Below are 15,324 nucleotides of genomic sequence, written 5' to 3'. Positions count from 1 at the left end.
TTTGTTGTTTTGGTGTAAGTAAAATCTAAACCGAACCGAACCGAAATCCAGAATTTGTAATCGGTGCATCGAATCGAATGGTATGAATCGCGGTGCACCGAAATTTTCGGTGCACTGCACAGCCCTAGTAAATACCTATATCAAGTCAAATAAATGTTAAAAACATTATTCATCAGAGTCACAAACATCACACGTTCAACGAACCCATTGACATTTTGATGAATATTGTAGTAGACCATTCATGTCCTCTGTAACCATTTGGACTGATCATTTGAAAGCAAACAACAAAGTTTTTGAAAAAAGCAACATACAAATCGCAATATTACAAACCGGTTATCTACAAAACAATGCTTTATCATAACTGTTCATGCACTTTGTGTTATGATTTGGTTGTTTACATGTAGTTATTCCCAAATTTATATGAGATTTCTATCAGTATTACAGATTATAATATTAAATGGTGTTGCCAACCATGACAGTATCTATTTTAGGCCATGATTGTTTTTGTATGATTGCGGATCTCTAATGATTGTTTTTGTATGATTGCGGATCTCTAATGATTGTTTTTGTATGATTGCGGATCTCTAATGATTGTTTTTGTATGATTGCGGATCTCTAATGATTGTTTTTGTGTGATTGCGGATCTCTAATGATTGTTTTTGTATGATTGCGGATCTCTAATGATTGTTTTTGTATGATTGCGGATCTCTAATGATTGTTTTTGTGTGATTGCGGATCTCTAATGATTGTTTTTATGTGATTACGGATCTCTAATGATTGTTTTTGTATGATTGCGGATCTCTAATGATTGTTTTTGTATGATTGCGGATCTCTAATGACGAGTACAAATATCGAATATGCTACTGTAACAACAAAAGCAAATTTTTGTGTGATACATATACTGACAGTCTCATATTTTTGTTATGATTTCCAGTCCTAATGAATTATTTAGGTTAGGGGAAAACGATTTCATCATGACCTTAATGTATATATATATATATATATAAGTGCAATCTAAAGCTATATGTAACACAACACACACACACATTCTCGTTAATTTTTGTCACAACATAGTATTTTGGTTATTTATTCACATAACAAAAATTGCTTCCGAGGCCGTCCAAACCCAAGGCATTCAACTTAAACATACGCTGACAAATGTAATGTAACATTTACTTAAACATACGCTGACAAATGTAATGTAACACTCAACTTAAACATACGCTGACAAATGTAATGTAACATTTACCTAAACATACGCTGACAAATGTAATGTAACATTTACTTAAACATACGCTGACAAATGTAATGTAACATTTACTTAAACATACGCTGATAAATGTAATGTAACATTTATTTAGGTGTTGTTTATGTTCTTGTACATGAAATTTTCTTTTATCTATAAAAATTTTCTGGTTGGACATGACCCTCACTGATGCACAAAACATTTTTTAATAAATTTCTATATGTAGCCTTTTTAATCAAAACGATTCAGGACGTTGCGATACTACATGTCATGAACACTCATGTGGCATGGCTGTATCGTATTGTCCAAAAACTTTCAGGTGTTAAAAATTACCAAGGGGAGGAGGAATGGATTATTCGGGTGATTTGACATATTCGAATTTCCCAACATTTGTAGCACAAGCCTAGGTTACCATTCTCTGAGGGAGCATTAACAAATATAAAAATCATTCTAGTCTACCTAGCTTTTTGTTTGTTCCAACTTGGGTTGACATCATGTCTGTATTCATGTGACATGGTCTATGAATTAGTCGAATAGGATAGTGAATCACTGTGAATATAGTATAGATTTATAAATTATAATGATTTCACAATGCAAAACAGGATTTCATCAGATATATAATTATATCGATCTGTCATATTTAAACTTTTTTTTTAAAATGATTTTCAATAGCCACAATTGATAGCACTGCACCTTTTAGTTAGCTCCACAGTACAATCAGGATTTTCCAAACCTCAATCCTAGCTGATCCCTAAATCTTATGGCAATCAATGAAAGTGGTTTTTATAGTTATTTAATTAAAAGCTATGATGTTTTAAACTGTTTCAAAAACCACCCTTTAATATTTTTGAAATGGTAATTTAGTAATGTAAATGATGAATTAGATAAGTTTGCAGAGATAGGAATTTTAGACACAGTTTTCCAATGTGTTTTTTCAAGGTTTTTAGCATAGCAAGGTCATTGGGCTCTCAAATTGTCCACTACCCCATTTACTTTATATGTCAAATGATTGCTGGAGTGTAAAGGTAAAATCTGTAGGTTTTAGAGTTCACAATTTTCCAAATATGATAGGTACAATGTAACTACATTCGGGACTCCTTGAATGTCTTTCGCACTCAACATAGATCTCGGATGTAATATGCTGGCATCCATGAGTGCATTTGATACATTGCTAGCTATGACGTACGTAACATAGTGCAGTAGGCTGTGACATCATAGTTAACAATGCATAAAATTCTCTCATGGATGCCATTGTATCACATCCGAGATCTATGTCAAGTGCCCAAGACATTCGAGGAGTTCCGATTGATGATAGGTAGTGAATTCAAAATTTGGACTAGTATATGTACATTTTCATCACTTTGAACCCAAGAGCATGGTTCAGTAGATGAAAATTTATTGAAAACAGTCAAATACAATACATTTTCTTTAATTCATATCAAAGAAACATTTCCATTGTTTAGAGTCAATGCCTCAAAATCTTTGTATGATATCACTCACATTTTAAAGTGATCTGTTCTATCTTTAGAAGCAGCCGTATCTTGGGAAAGACTGCTATTGAAATGTATTTTTTAGAGAATTTGGTCAATATTGATTCTTGACAATTTTTGATAAAAATCTCTAGGATTTTCTAAATCAAAATGTGGTAGGGGTATTTACTGATTAATGGTGGAAGAAATGGTTAAATTTGTTCTTTTTATTGAAACAATATATCACAAGTCACAATTATACACAAATGCATTGCAATATATCATGATACATCTCAACCATTTCATTTAAACCCCGGCCTACGGTATATGATATTGTCAGGAATTCATGAGTACTAAAATCATGATAAATTCTTCTATATGCTTTTGCATTGAAGACGTGATAGAAAATACATGCGATCCTTTGACTGGCTTATAGCTAGTACTCACTTTGTCTTTGTTCGCTACAGAATTATTATGAATGAATCAAAGGATTTAATTGTCACTTCTGTAATCCCATATCTTCTCATGTGCTGGTAAAAATGCATACTGCAATTCATATTACTATCTTTATAATGATCACATTAGGTATCGTCATTAAGATAAAAAATTTCTATTATAGGCTATCACTAAAACATTACATTGAGATATTTTTGGACGAAAAGGAAATGTTATTTCAAGTTAAAGGAATTAATGAATATGTAGTTTCAAAAGATGGTGCAGCCTGTTCCTGTGTCATTGGCCCTATCAACAAGATTTCATATATTTCTAGGATTTATTACTACTGTATATTTGCCTTTTGATAATCATACATTTGCTTTCCAACATTTGAATCCAAATCTTGCAAAATAGATTAGTTCATCGCAGGAATGAAATATTAACTTACCATAATATGACATAGATTTATTTAAAAATTGAAATGGAAAATTAAATATTTCATATTTTAAACTTGCTGCTGAGGGAGTGGCTGCTTCTGTACACATTACTGGTTAACATCACTGTAGAATAAGCTGAAATATTTATGGTTTAATTATGCCAGAAGTGAAAAATGACTGAATAGTTGAACATTCCAGCTGAAGCCTATTCATTCATTCCAACTTGAACAACAAAATATAAAAATATGTAAATATGGATATTATTTGTTTATTTTCTAAAAGGAGTAGACTATTTATAAACTCTTAATTTTTAATATCATCTGACCCTTACACGAAATGAACATTTCTTGAACAGCAAAGACTTTTTACTGCTTTTGTTTATCTGAAGTAAAGTCTTCAGCTTTGACTTTGTTTGAAATAAAGTCTGCAAATTCTTTGAGGAGTATATACAGGGTAGAAATAATGTCTGACTAGATAGATTGATTGAGTGTATACTGTTTAACGTCCCACTTGAGAATTTTTCACTCATATGGAGATGTCACCATTGCCAGTGAAGGGCTGCAAAATTTAGGCCTATGCTCAGCACTGACAGCCTTTGAGCAGGGAGGGACCTTTATCGTGCCACACCTGCTGCGACTCATGGCCTTGGTTTTTGCGGTTTCATCTGAAGGACCACCCCATTTAATCACCTCCTACGACATTGGCAAGGGTTACTGAGGACCTATTCTAACCCGGATCTCGGGATTGTCTGACTAGAGGAGTACATACAGAGTAGTAGTAATGTCGGACTAGAGCAGAAATTCTAATCGGAATAATTATATGTCAATCAGCAACTTTAAAGAATAATTCTAACTTATTTACTGAGGTTTCGAATCATAGTGACATTGATATTGATTTGACTGGATACTGGTATTTTTAGACATCAAAACTTTTAGAAATGTTCTCTGAGAGCTAATTTGCAATGCTATTTTCTTTCTTGTAGACGGATGATGAGTTTGAAGGTGGATCAAGAGCATTAGTTCTGGAACACAGTTTTGATTCTGGTAGGATTTCTTTCGTAATTACTGTTATGAGAGTCTAACTGCAAGCATGTCTGTTTAATTTCTTATTTTAATTCATAAAGCAAGAGTATTTGAACAGTTTTGTAAATATATAAAAGAAGGAAATGATTGTACACTGGTGTGATGGAATTTACAATCGGAACAATTAGTTTTCCTGACTAACTGTTCCCAACGATGATCTCTTCTGATTGTGATCTGAAACCAAATTTACATAGTAGATACTTGAAATATTGTATAATTATATTAAATATCATTTTGTAAAAAAAAGAATAACCCCAAACATTTCAGGATTGAATCCAACTTTTTCTAAAAAGGGAACTGTAATTTTAAAATCTCTGAAGGGAAATCGAGCTTTCTTCTCACAGTCTGCACCATTAACCATTGATGAACAAACAAAACTGAAGGTAGGTGTGAGTTTGGTAATTCGAATATCAATTATGTTAATATGATATATCCTTACAAATTGAATTCTTAAATTTAACTTTTGTCTTATTAGATCTGGAAATTGTTTGAAACATTCAGAAATACATCAATATATACTAGTATTATAAAATGTATTTGATACTTAATTGTTATACCACCCGATTGCAATACTGGAATCATCATGTCCGTCCATCCGTCTGTATGTATGTACACATGAGGTTTGTGATTTTGAACATGTATGGAAACCTTTCTGAATTGTGGAACTTTTTTCATAGGAATTGGCCAGGAATAATGATATATACCGTTTGAGGCTGCAGACCGGGTCAGGTTCGTCTAGTGGAGAGTATGTCACCACTTACACACCAGCGGTTAGTACTGTAGAAATCAACCAACTCAATTATCAAATGGATATCAATCTAAGTTTATTATATCTTTTACATTTCAAGCATTCTTCGGGTAAAATGTGTCATCTAAAAGTTAAAATATGGGACTATGCAAAATTAAGATGCTTTACATTACAAAATCAATATTTCACTGGTTTGTTTGTACATGTATACATAAAAAGACTTGAATCTTTGTTTACATTAAACAGATTTAAGGCTAAAATATTGCTTTTATTCTTGCATTCAGAAGGTCAAAAGTTTGGCTGTCAACATTAAATGAGTTGTATTTTTATTGTTTCACATAAAAAATAACAAATATTTTGTTCAAAAATTGTGAACCAGTCCCTTTAACTCAAGGGCCGCCTTAATTGAAAATGTCAGATGCATGTCATACATTTTGATGATTTAATCTAAACTGCCAGACTGAGTGTGTACTTTGTGATTTAGTAATTATGCCCATTTCTGATTGTGGATTTAGACTTAGCAATTAGAAACACTGCACTTCTTAGATACTTGTCAATAAGTCAAATCTAAAATGAAATTAATATCTTTTGGAAGTGCATATTTGTGTTTACCTTAATATTCTTGTCATGAGAGATAGAAAGCTTCACAATGACTTTGATGAATTTACACTATTACAAATTTTTGAAATTGACAACATACAGTTTCGACTCTGGTATTCTCACTGATAAGCCCTGGCCTTGAAAGAAGAAAAAAAGATTTGAATATGAGACATTTCTTAAACTGACTGAAGTTAAATGCATACTTTGTGCAGCAAAGTAAAACATAGATGAATACTTCCTGTTAGTCAGAAGGAAGCGGATGCACAGATAAAACAGATGTTACCTGATGATTCAAGATATGTAATCATTATCAACACCTGATGAATTCAGAGTGTCACTGTTGATTTTTCTTCATCTTAATTGAAAAAAAAAAAGTAGGTGACTGTATCAATAACATCCCTCAGATTAAATGATTTGGTTATTATTGATACACATCTACTTTGGGGTGATAATGTCTTATCTACCGAATTGAATAATTGTATTTTCTCTTATGTTCAGACTTATTCATGAAACCAAAAGATTTGGCTGTTGATTATATCATATTCCATTGTTTATCTTTGGAACACTTACCATTTATGTATTCTCTGTATATCATTTTTAATGACAATTGTTTGTTGTAACATGTATTAGATTATAAGAAGAACTCATGTAAGTTGTACGAACTTGCTTCTGATCCTTTTGTATATATTATATACAATAAAATACGTTCAAATCAACATCCCTTACAATGGACAGAAATATTCACTGTATGCATTTTTAAACCATCAAATTGAAGATGAATATGACATATTTATTATGGAGAGATATGTTTGAAAGGTTGTATCATGTACAATAGAATAGACATACAATGTCAAAATACATGTATTATTGATACAGTCACACCACTTACTTCATTTCTGAATCTTGACCTGCCAGATGAGTTTTATTCTATTATAATCTGTTCCTCTTTGTGTAGTGCGGAATCTTGTCATCCAATCTGTCTGACCACATATGGATTCACTTTGACCAGTCTGGAGAGGTCATGGGTATCTCCGTGGAAACGACCTCCTCCTTGTGTACTCCTGTCGACAGTTTCTCTCTACGAGATTGGAATACCAGCATGGAAGTGTCCCAGACTGTGCTGGGTCCTATGTAAGGGCCTGTATTGTACATACATAATGATCAAAAGAGTCCCAAATTATATTGTAAAGTAGATACAGTAAAAAATTAGAGGAGGAGAGGTTTGGTGAATCTTAACAATTTTACAGATCTGCATAATTTTCAAACTTGAGGGGTTTTTTTTAACGTAAATTTAAGGATGAATAACACATCATTGGCTGACTTTCTTTTAAAGCATAAATAAAAAAATAAATATAAGTTATATATTCTTTTTTCGTTGAAATCTTATTGTCTAAGAGGATAGCTTTGGCAATTTTCAAGTATGCAAATAAATTTTAGTGGAATATATTTTGGAGGACCTGGAGTTCCAAAACATGAAAATTGATAAGCAGTATAGTGTTCATTCCTCATTTGTAAAAGGTTTTACTGTTGTCCGAAACAACTGACATAAAAACCAAAATAGTTTATTTACCTCCCAAACTGAAGAGTGCTATATGTAGCTTTGACATACATGTATAAACAAAAGTAGTTGGATTGCAGACACATTTAGGTGCAAGTTTAGCTGTAAGAAATATGGCCAAAATATTGCGCCACAGAAAAAATGCTATATGTTACACAGGCGATTTGTAGATCTCTTATTGATATGTTATTTATTTTTCAATTTCCATTCTTCTCTAGTGTTATACTTCCTTAAGTCTTAGAAAATGTGCTTTTGATGCACAAAATGAAATCTACAGATTTTTAAAGTCAATTTCTTATCTGTACAAGGGTTAAAAAAAAAAGCACATTGTAGTTTAACTTTGTATATAATCATGAGCTTACAAAGACAGTCTACATACTCTGATTACTGTTATAATGATCATTACATTATACCAATCATAATTACTGTTATAATGATCATTACATTATACCAATCATAATTACCGTTATAATGATCATTACTTTATACCAATCATAATTACTGTTATAATGATCATTACGTTATACCAATCATAATTACTGTTATAATGATCATTACGTTATACCAATCATAATTACCGTTATAATGATCATTACATTATACCAATCATAATTACTGTTATAATGATCATTACGTTATACCAATCATAATTACTGTTATAATGATCATTACATTATACCAATCATAATTACCGTTATAATGATCATTACGTTATACCAATCATAATTACCGTTATAATGATCATTACATTATACCAATCATAATTACTGTTATAATGATATTACATTATACCAATCATAATTACTGTTATAATGATCATTACATTATACCAATCATAATTACTGTTATAATGATCATTACATTATACCAATCATAATTACTGTTATAATGATATTACATTATACCAATCATAATTACCGTTATAATGATCATTACGTTATACCAATCATAATTACTGTTATAATGATATTACATTATACCAATCATAATTACTGTTATAATGATATTACATTATGCCAATCATAATTACTGTTATAATGATCATTACTTTATACCAATCATAATTACTGTTATAATGATATTACATTATACCAATCATAATTACTGTTATAATGATCATTACGTTATACCAATCATAATTACCGTTATAATGATCATTACGTTATACCAATCATAATTACCGTTATAATGATCATTACATTATACCAATCATAATTACCGTTATAATGATCATTACGTTATACCAATCATAATTACCGTTATAATGATCATTACGTTATACCAATCATAATTACCGTTATAATGATCATTACGTTATACCAATCATAATTACTGTTATAATGATCATTACATTATACCAATCATAATTACCGTTATAATGATCATTACGTTATACCAATCATAATTACTGTTATAATGATCATTACATTATACCAATCATAATTACTGTAGCTGTCATTTTTGATATTCAGGCCAGATACTCAGAGTTACATAGAAAAATTAAAACGAGAGGAACAAGAGAGGTCCAAAGGTCAGACCGAGGACAAACGCTCATTCTTAGCCAAATATGTGAGTAGACACAATTTACTACCTTTTTAAGCTTACACGGACGATAGGGTCAAGTGAACTTTTCTGATAAAAAAAAATTTGGTTGTGTGTCATCTTTCTTATTGTAGACAGCATTAAATTTTCAAACTTTTGACATCTCCAGAAACACTGAGCTATTTCAGCCAAACTTGGCACAAGATTCACAGCTGCTCAAATGAAGAACCCCTCGTGTAAGATAAGGTCATATGCAATGTTTCTCGATATAACATCATTTTTTTTGGTGACATTTTGAGTATAATTCACCTGCATCCTGCTTCGCTTCTACAAAAATCTTTGGTATATTACCAGGTTTGTTTTAAATTTAGCGTATTTTAATAGTTCCTTGTTGTTGCTAGTAAAAATGTAAAGTCAACACTTTTGTATTACAAAAGGTTCTTCGAACACGTATTTACTAAGTTATAGTAGCAAAGAAGGGGAGAAAAATCTTTCGATCCACTGGAGATCAAACCCAGGACCCTTGCATTATTAGTCAGGTGATTTAACCACTGAGCTACTCGGGTCTATATACAAAGTATAGTAATATCTCTACAATGCAAAATTTAAACCGGAAATCATCCAAAAACTCATCATTTTGAGGAGATAAAAAATAGTTTTAGAATTTAGAAAAATGGCAGAAATGTTTCATATGACCTTAAGGCCAAGTTTAGGCTATCAATGCAAATGAGAAACATAGTTAATACAGATACTCAGATGATTCGAGCGTACTACATTGCATCATATGATAATATCACATGGACATGGAGTATTGAAATCACTCTAAATTGATCTAGTGCAAGGGCTTGCACTAAAGATTTTTGACAATTTTTTTCTCCAGGCAAGATGAAATTAAAGATACCTGTATATTGATGCCTACTGAGTATCATAAACTCGGATATTACCTGGTACTGCTAATGAGACGATTCTTTAATCCAAATTATTTCTGTACTATTTCCTTTATAAAATAATGTCAGGTATAGCGAGATTGCTTATAAGGAGATTCCCTGTATAACAAAGTAAAAATCTATGTTAATTAGTAGAAAGTACTATTAGATATAACAAGGTACTCACAACACTGTTGATTGCATCTGTTAATCCCAGGTAGATAAACCAATTACTACAGATATGTACATGTATATACAATTTTACACAATGACAGAAATAAGAATGAATTGTATTTATTGCAATTTTTACTTTAGTCGTGTCCTCTAAGTAGATAAAAGACATTTTTTAAGAAGTAGAAAGAACTGTGAACGATACTATTGTTTCACCGCCTACCTGAACTGTGAACGATAGCATTGTTTCATCGCCTACCTTCTGGTCAATTTTTTAAAAGTTATCATTTTAAAATGATTTTTTATATCAATATACAGGTGACTCTCGATAACTCAAAGTTCAAGGGACCTTGATAAAACTTCGAGAAATCGAGAGTTCGAGAGATCAAAATTCGGAAATTGAAGGTCCGCCGGTATGCTTCAGATTTTACAGTAACTGGAAATGTTTACCAACAGGATCATATGATATCGTTTTGACATGTTTTCCTTCATATTTGTCAGGTAGTTAATTTGATATCAAAATAAAAAAAAAAATTATTTTGCATTTATAAAAACGTTTCAAAGTTTATGTATTTATTTGTTCTTTAATCAAACTTAGATAGGCATACAAAACCAAGTTCCGATGAAGCTTTGCTATCGCAAACTAAACAGAGCACAATGTTATGTTGCTTTACCCAAATGAAAAATTCTAACAAATGAGTAAAATGATGTTTTAGAGTAACTTTACACAAAGAAAAAAAACTTGAGAAATTTAACGGTCTGTAGATCTCTAAATTATGTATAAAACTTACTCTCTCGTTGTCACGTCAAAACAAATTATAGATTTTGTTCATAGTCGGATTATATATAATTTTAATCATTCCGACACCAAAGCCCAGTGCAAGGTGTAAACTGGCCAATTAGCCAATTATATACACAAGTGTGTCACCTCCACAAAGAAACAAGGCAATGTTTCAACTATGTAAACACTTAATTACCCCTCCGGTATTCAACAAAATCCGGGTAAGGTCCAAGCGGAAATTATTACATGCTTGGGTAACGGTGGGTATACGCTACCGCCACTTCGAGAGATCGAGAGTGAAAAACAATGAAATGTGTTTTACGGGACCCAACTTCACTTTGAGAGATCGAGAACTTCGAGAGATCGAATGTTCGAGCCATCGAGAGTCTCCTGTAGATATTTTTATGAACTTTCATAAAAGTTGATTTATATGACAAAACAAAGAGATAACTCTATAATGTGGGTTAAAATCACATGCATGTATATCACTCAAGGAATCAATGGAAAATGAAAAATATTTTTAAAACACCCCCTCCCCTTTTGAAACACAAATTCCTTTTATGCAGGTATTATAAAAAATTGTCATTTAGCAAATTCAGATCAAAACTTTTGTTGTTTCATGGGGGGTAGGGGATGACATATGTTTACAGACCAACAGTGAAAATATTCACTTTGTTCAAATGCAAATGAGGTTAAAGAGTGAGAAATGAAGATTAACCATTTTTTACTCAATAATAGAAAGTAATTCGACAAATTAAATGGTTATTTATTGATATCAATAAGCATTTAAAAATATGACATTTTGAAGCCCAGTTTCAAGGAACATATTTTTCTACCCCTAATCAAAAGGAGCTGAAATTAAGAGCAATTAATTTATTAACACAAGTAATATGTATACGGTGTGACCGTTGGACCGAGCGAAGCATGAAATGGTCATTGGCGTGACCCACGTGGTAATCACAATTCCGTTAAGTACGGTAGATTATGATTCATTTAAAATATATTTTTTTTAAAGAAATTTTCCTTGCGCTAAACACCCAGTAACATCTCAGTATTAAAGGGGTTTATATGGGGACAACAGTTCTACAAGATCCGCCTATTCATTAAACACGGGATATAAAATGCAAGGGGACGTAAACTGCATTGTGACGTCACATTTAGCCTCGATTTTTTTTTTTTTATCTTTTTCAAAGCAAACAATTATAAACAACAACAATACATCCCATATGCAATGAAAAAGGCCGTTGAAACTAAACAAAATTAACCAATAAATTCAAAATGGTGAAAAAGTAACCGTAAGTATATTGTATATTCTTATTTAAAGAAACTCATGAACTCGTTCATCTATTTAGTCGTATTACTGTTTTTCTATTTGAGGATTGGCTAAAAACTGTAATAATAATAATCATACGATTCATTTTTAACAAACTGGGTGTTTGAATTACAAATTACACGCCAGTCTTGTATTTCTGTCATTCAAAATTGAAACACGAATAACTCTAGAAGCAACTAATGAACAAAGCAATATGGCGGCGCCCATATGGATCACAAAATTTTCGGTGAACGTATGTAGAGATTATCTCTATTCCTTTGCTGATTTTCTCAATTTTTCTTTAACATACATGTTACCTTTAGAGCCTTGCTTCGCGGACGGGCCTTTGGCCCGTCCGAGCTTTGCTCGGTATTAAAGTTAATAATCAATTAATACCGAGGGAAACTCGGACGGGCCAAAGGCCCGTCTGCGAAGCAAGGCTCTAAAGGTAACACGTATGTAAAAGAAAAAAGTCAAAATCAGCAAAAGAAAAAGAGATAATCTATATATACGTTCACTGAAATTTTCGTGATCCATATGGGCGCCGCCATTTATTTTTTCATTACCTGCTTCAACAGTTATTCGTGTTTTATTTTGAATGCCAATAATAGGAGACTCTGACGTGCAATTCGTAATTCAAACACTCAGTTTGTTCAAAATAAATAGTACAATTATCATATTGCAACAGGTTTTAGCAAATAAATACATATAAAACCGTAATACGACTAAATAGATGAACGAGTTCATGAGTTTCTTTTTATAAGAATATACGATAAAATTACGGTTACTTTTTTACCATTTTGAATTTATTGGTTAATTTTGTTTAGTTTTAACGGCCTTTTTCATTGCATATGGAATGTATTATTTGTTGTTTATAATTGTTTGCTTTGAAAAAGAGAAAAAAGTCAAGGCTAAATGTGACGTCACAATGCACAGTTTACATCACCTTGCGTTTTATTTACCGCGTTCAATGAATAGGCGGATCTTGTAAAACTGCTGTCCCCATATACACTCCTTTAATGAGATGTTACTGGGTGTTAAGCGCAAGGAAATTTCATTCAAAATATATATTTTTAAATGAATCATAATCTACCGTACTTAACGGAATTATGATTACCACTCGGGAAACGGAGTTACGTACATGCTTCGCATGGTCCAACGGTCACACCTTATATATATTATGTTGTACGGTGTGACCGTTGAGACGAGCGAAGCCCATTAACATCCTGCAACACGACTTTTATCCACCTCTTCATTTAACGCAGGGAATATAACACGCTTGATGTAAACAGTCACAAATTGTGACGTCATATTAGCTGCAATGTTTTTTTCTTCTTCTCTCAAACCAAGCAAAAACAAAATGTTTGAAGCTATGAGAAAGCTTGTATGGAATTTAAAAACGTTTATGGTACTTTCTAAACAATTTAATTATTTTAATTATGGGTTTGTCAATGAGGTATACCGCAGTGATGACGACATTTTTTCGGAAGCATTATGGGTGATAGCGAGCCAGCGCAGAGCGCTGGCTCGTACTGCGAGCTCTAATGACTAGAGCGCGGGAAATAATCCGAGCTAAATCTCAACGTCTAACAAGAAATTTTTTTTGACGCCAAGTCCCTCGTACAAAATGGCGGATGGTTCGATTCGTAAAATAATAATAAAAAAAATCTTTGAAGTATTACAAACCTTTCTTATTTGAAAGGAAAGGATGACAATCATATTCTTCCCCCTTTCTTTTTCTTTTTAAAATATTGTCTAAAGAAATGTAAACAGTCACGTCACAACTACCAGGCTACGTCACAACACGCTCGTTGCATTTCCCGCTAAACTGGTTCCTACATTGGCGAGAAGAGCAAGACAGTAATCCTTCGTATTGACAGTGAACGAGATCAGTTTTCCTTGTTTTCAATATAAATTTTTTGAAAATGTATTCAAATATGCTGCGCTCGCCCCAACGGTCACACCGTAATCATATTACTCATCTTTTTTCAGCTGATGAAGAGCAAATCATGTGACTCATATGTGTAATCATTGGAGCGAGCTCGTCGCGACGCGAGCTTCACTCGCTACTAATGGATTCTACTTTGCATTTAAAAAAATATCATTAGCAAAATTGCAAAGCTTTTTAAAATATACAAGTTGAAAATGTAGTCCGGAATCCATAATTAGCATGCATAGTTCTTATTCACAAAGCTGAGAAAGAAATAATTTAATTGCACTTGTTTCATTTGACTTTATCAACATTCTTTATATTGTGTAAAGTAGTTACCATGTCTTAGGAATGCCATCACAATATGTTTGCATGACTCCTTTATTCCCATCTTGCTCCTATGGCAGTATTGCTTGGTGTCTTACGAATTTCATATTTTCGTCAGAAGTATACATGAAACTACATCAAATGTGTTTTACTAAATTAAATTATCCATAATAGGCCTATATCAAAATATGATCAGCTGTGAGCTTGTGAAATGCTGACTTTTGATAAACGAGTATCAGTTATGGCTAGATGCACTCAAAATTTTTGTGAATTATTTCACAATATTTAAGAAATGTATTTCGGGTTTTAAAACTAAGAGATGATATACTTTCAGCCTGTTCACACCAGCATGTTGAATGGAGCATGTAAAATTGATATGTTCAAGCATTTTTATGTAGTCTAGATTGCTATAAATCTGTTCACACCATTGGGCTCTTAGGCCAAGTCATAGTAGGAAGTTAAAGCAGTTTCAACCTAATAACAGGTTGTATGTTGTATTTACAAATTAGATCATTAAAGGGACTGATTCACGATTTCCCCCAAAATTTTGATTTTCACTTTTAATGAACAAAAGCTTCTGTCTAATGTATTTAAAAGATTTCGCATAAAAATTAAGGTTATACATTATCACAAAAGCTCATTTCAGAGAGTTTGTTATTTGTTTTGTAAACAAAGATTGCGGTATGATTTTGTTTACGAAATTTTCAAAAGAAATGGATATAGATCTAAGTTTATCATATCTTTCACATTTTAAGCATTC

General features: G+C 32.1%; 1 protein-coding gene across 3 annotated transcripts in view; it reads left to right on the top strand.

Annotated features, from left to right (window-relative positions):
* Positions 1 to 15,324, top strand: part of LOC125683554 (ER membrane protein complex subunit 10-like) — a 30,931-nt gene that overhangs the window by 2,498 nt on the left and 13,109 nt on the right. For all 3 annotated transcript variants that reach the window (XM_056142089.1, XM_048924830.2, XM_056142090.1), the window contains exons 2-6: positions 4,570 to 4,630; positions 4,937 to 5,052; positions 5,347 to 5,439; positions 6,973 to 7,148; positions 9,048 to 9,144. In XM_056142089.1, coding sequence (XP_055998064.1) covers positions 4,570 to 4,630; positions 4,937 to 5,052; positions 5,347 to 5,439; positions 6,973 to 7,148; positions 9,048 to 9,144 — 543 coding nt within the window. The remainder of the gene's footprint in view (positions 1 to 4,569; positions 4,631 to 4,936; positions 5,053 to 5,346; positions 5,440 to 6,972; positions 7,149 to 9,047; positions 9,145 to 15,324) is intronic.

The sequence above is a fragment of the Ostrea edulis genome, chromosome 6 (assembly GCF_947568905.1).
Source record: "Ostrea edulis chromosome 6, xbOstEdul1.1, whole genome shotgun sequence".
Lineage (NCBI taxonomy): Eukaryota > Metazoa > Mollusca > Bivalvia > Ostreida > Ostreidae > Ostrea > Ostrea edulis.
The sequence above is the reverse complement of the archived record's forward strand: the minus strand, read 5'-3'. Positions and strand labels throughout refer to the sequence as shown.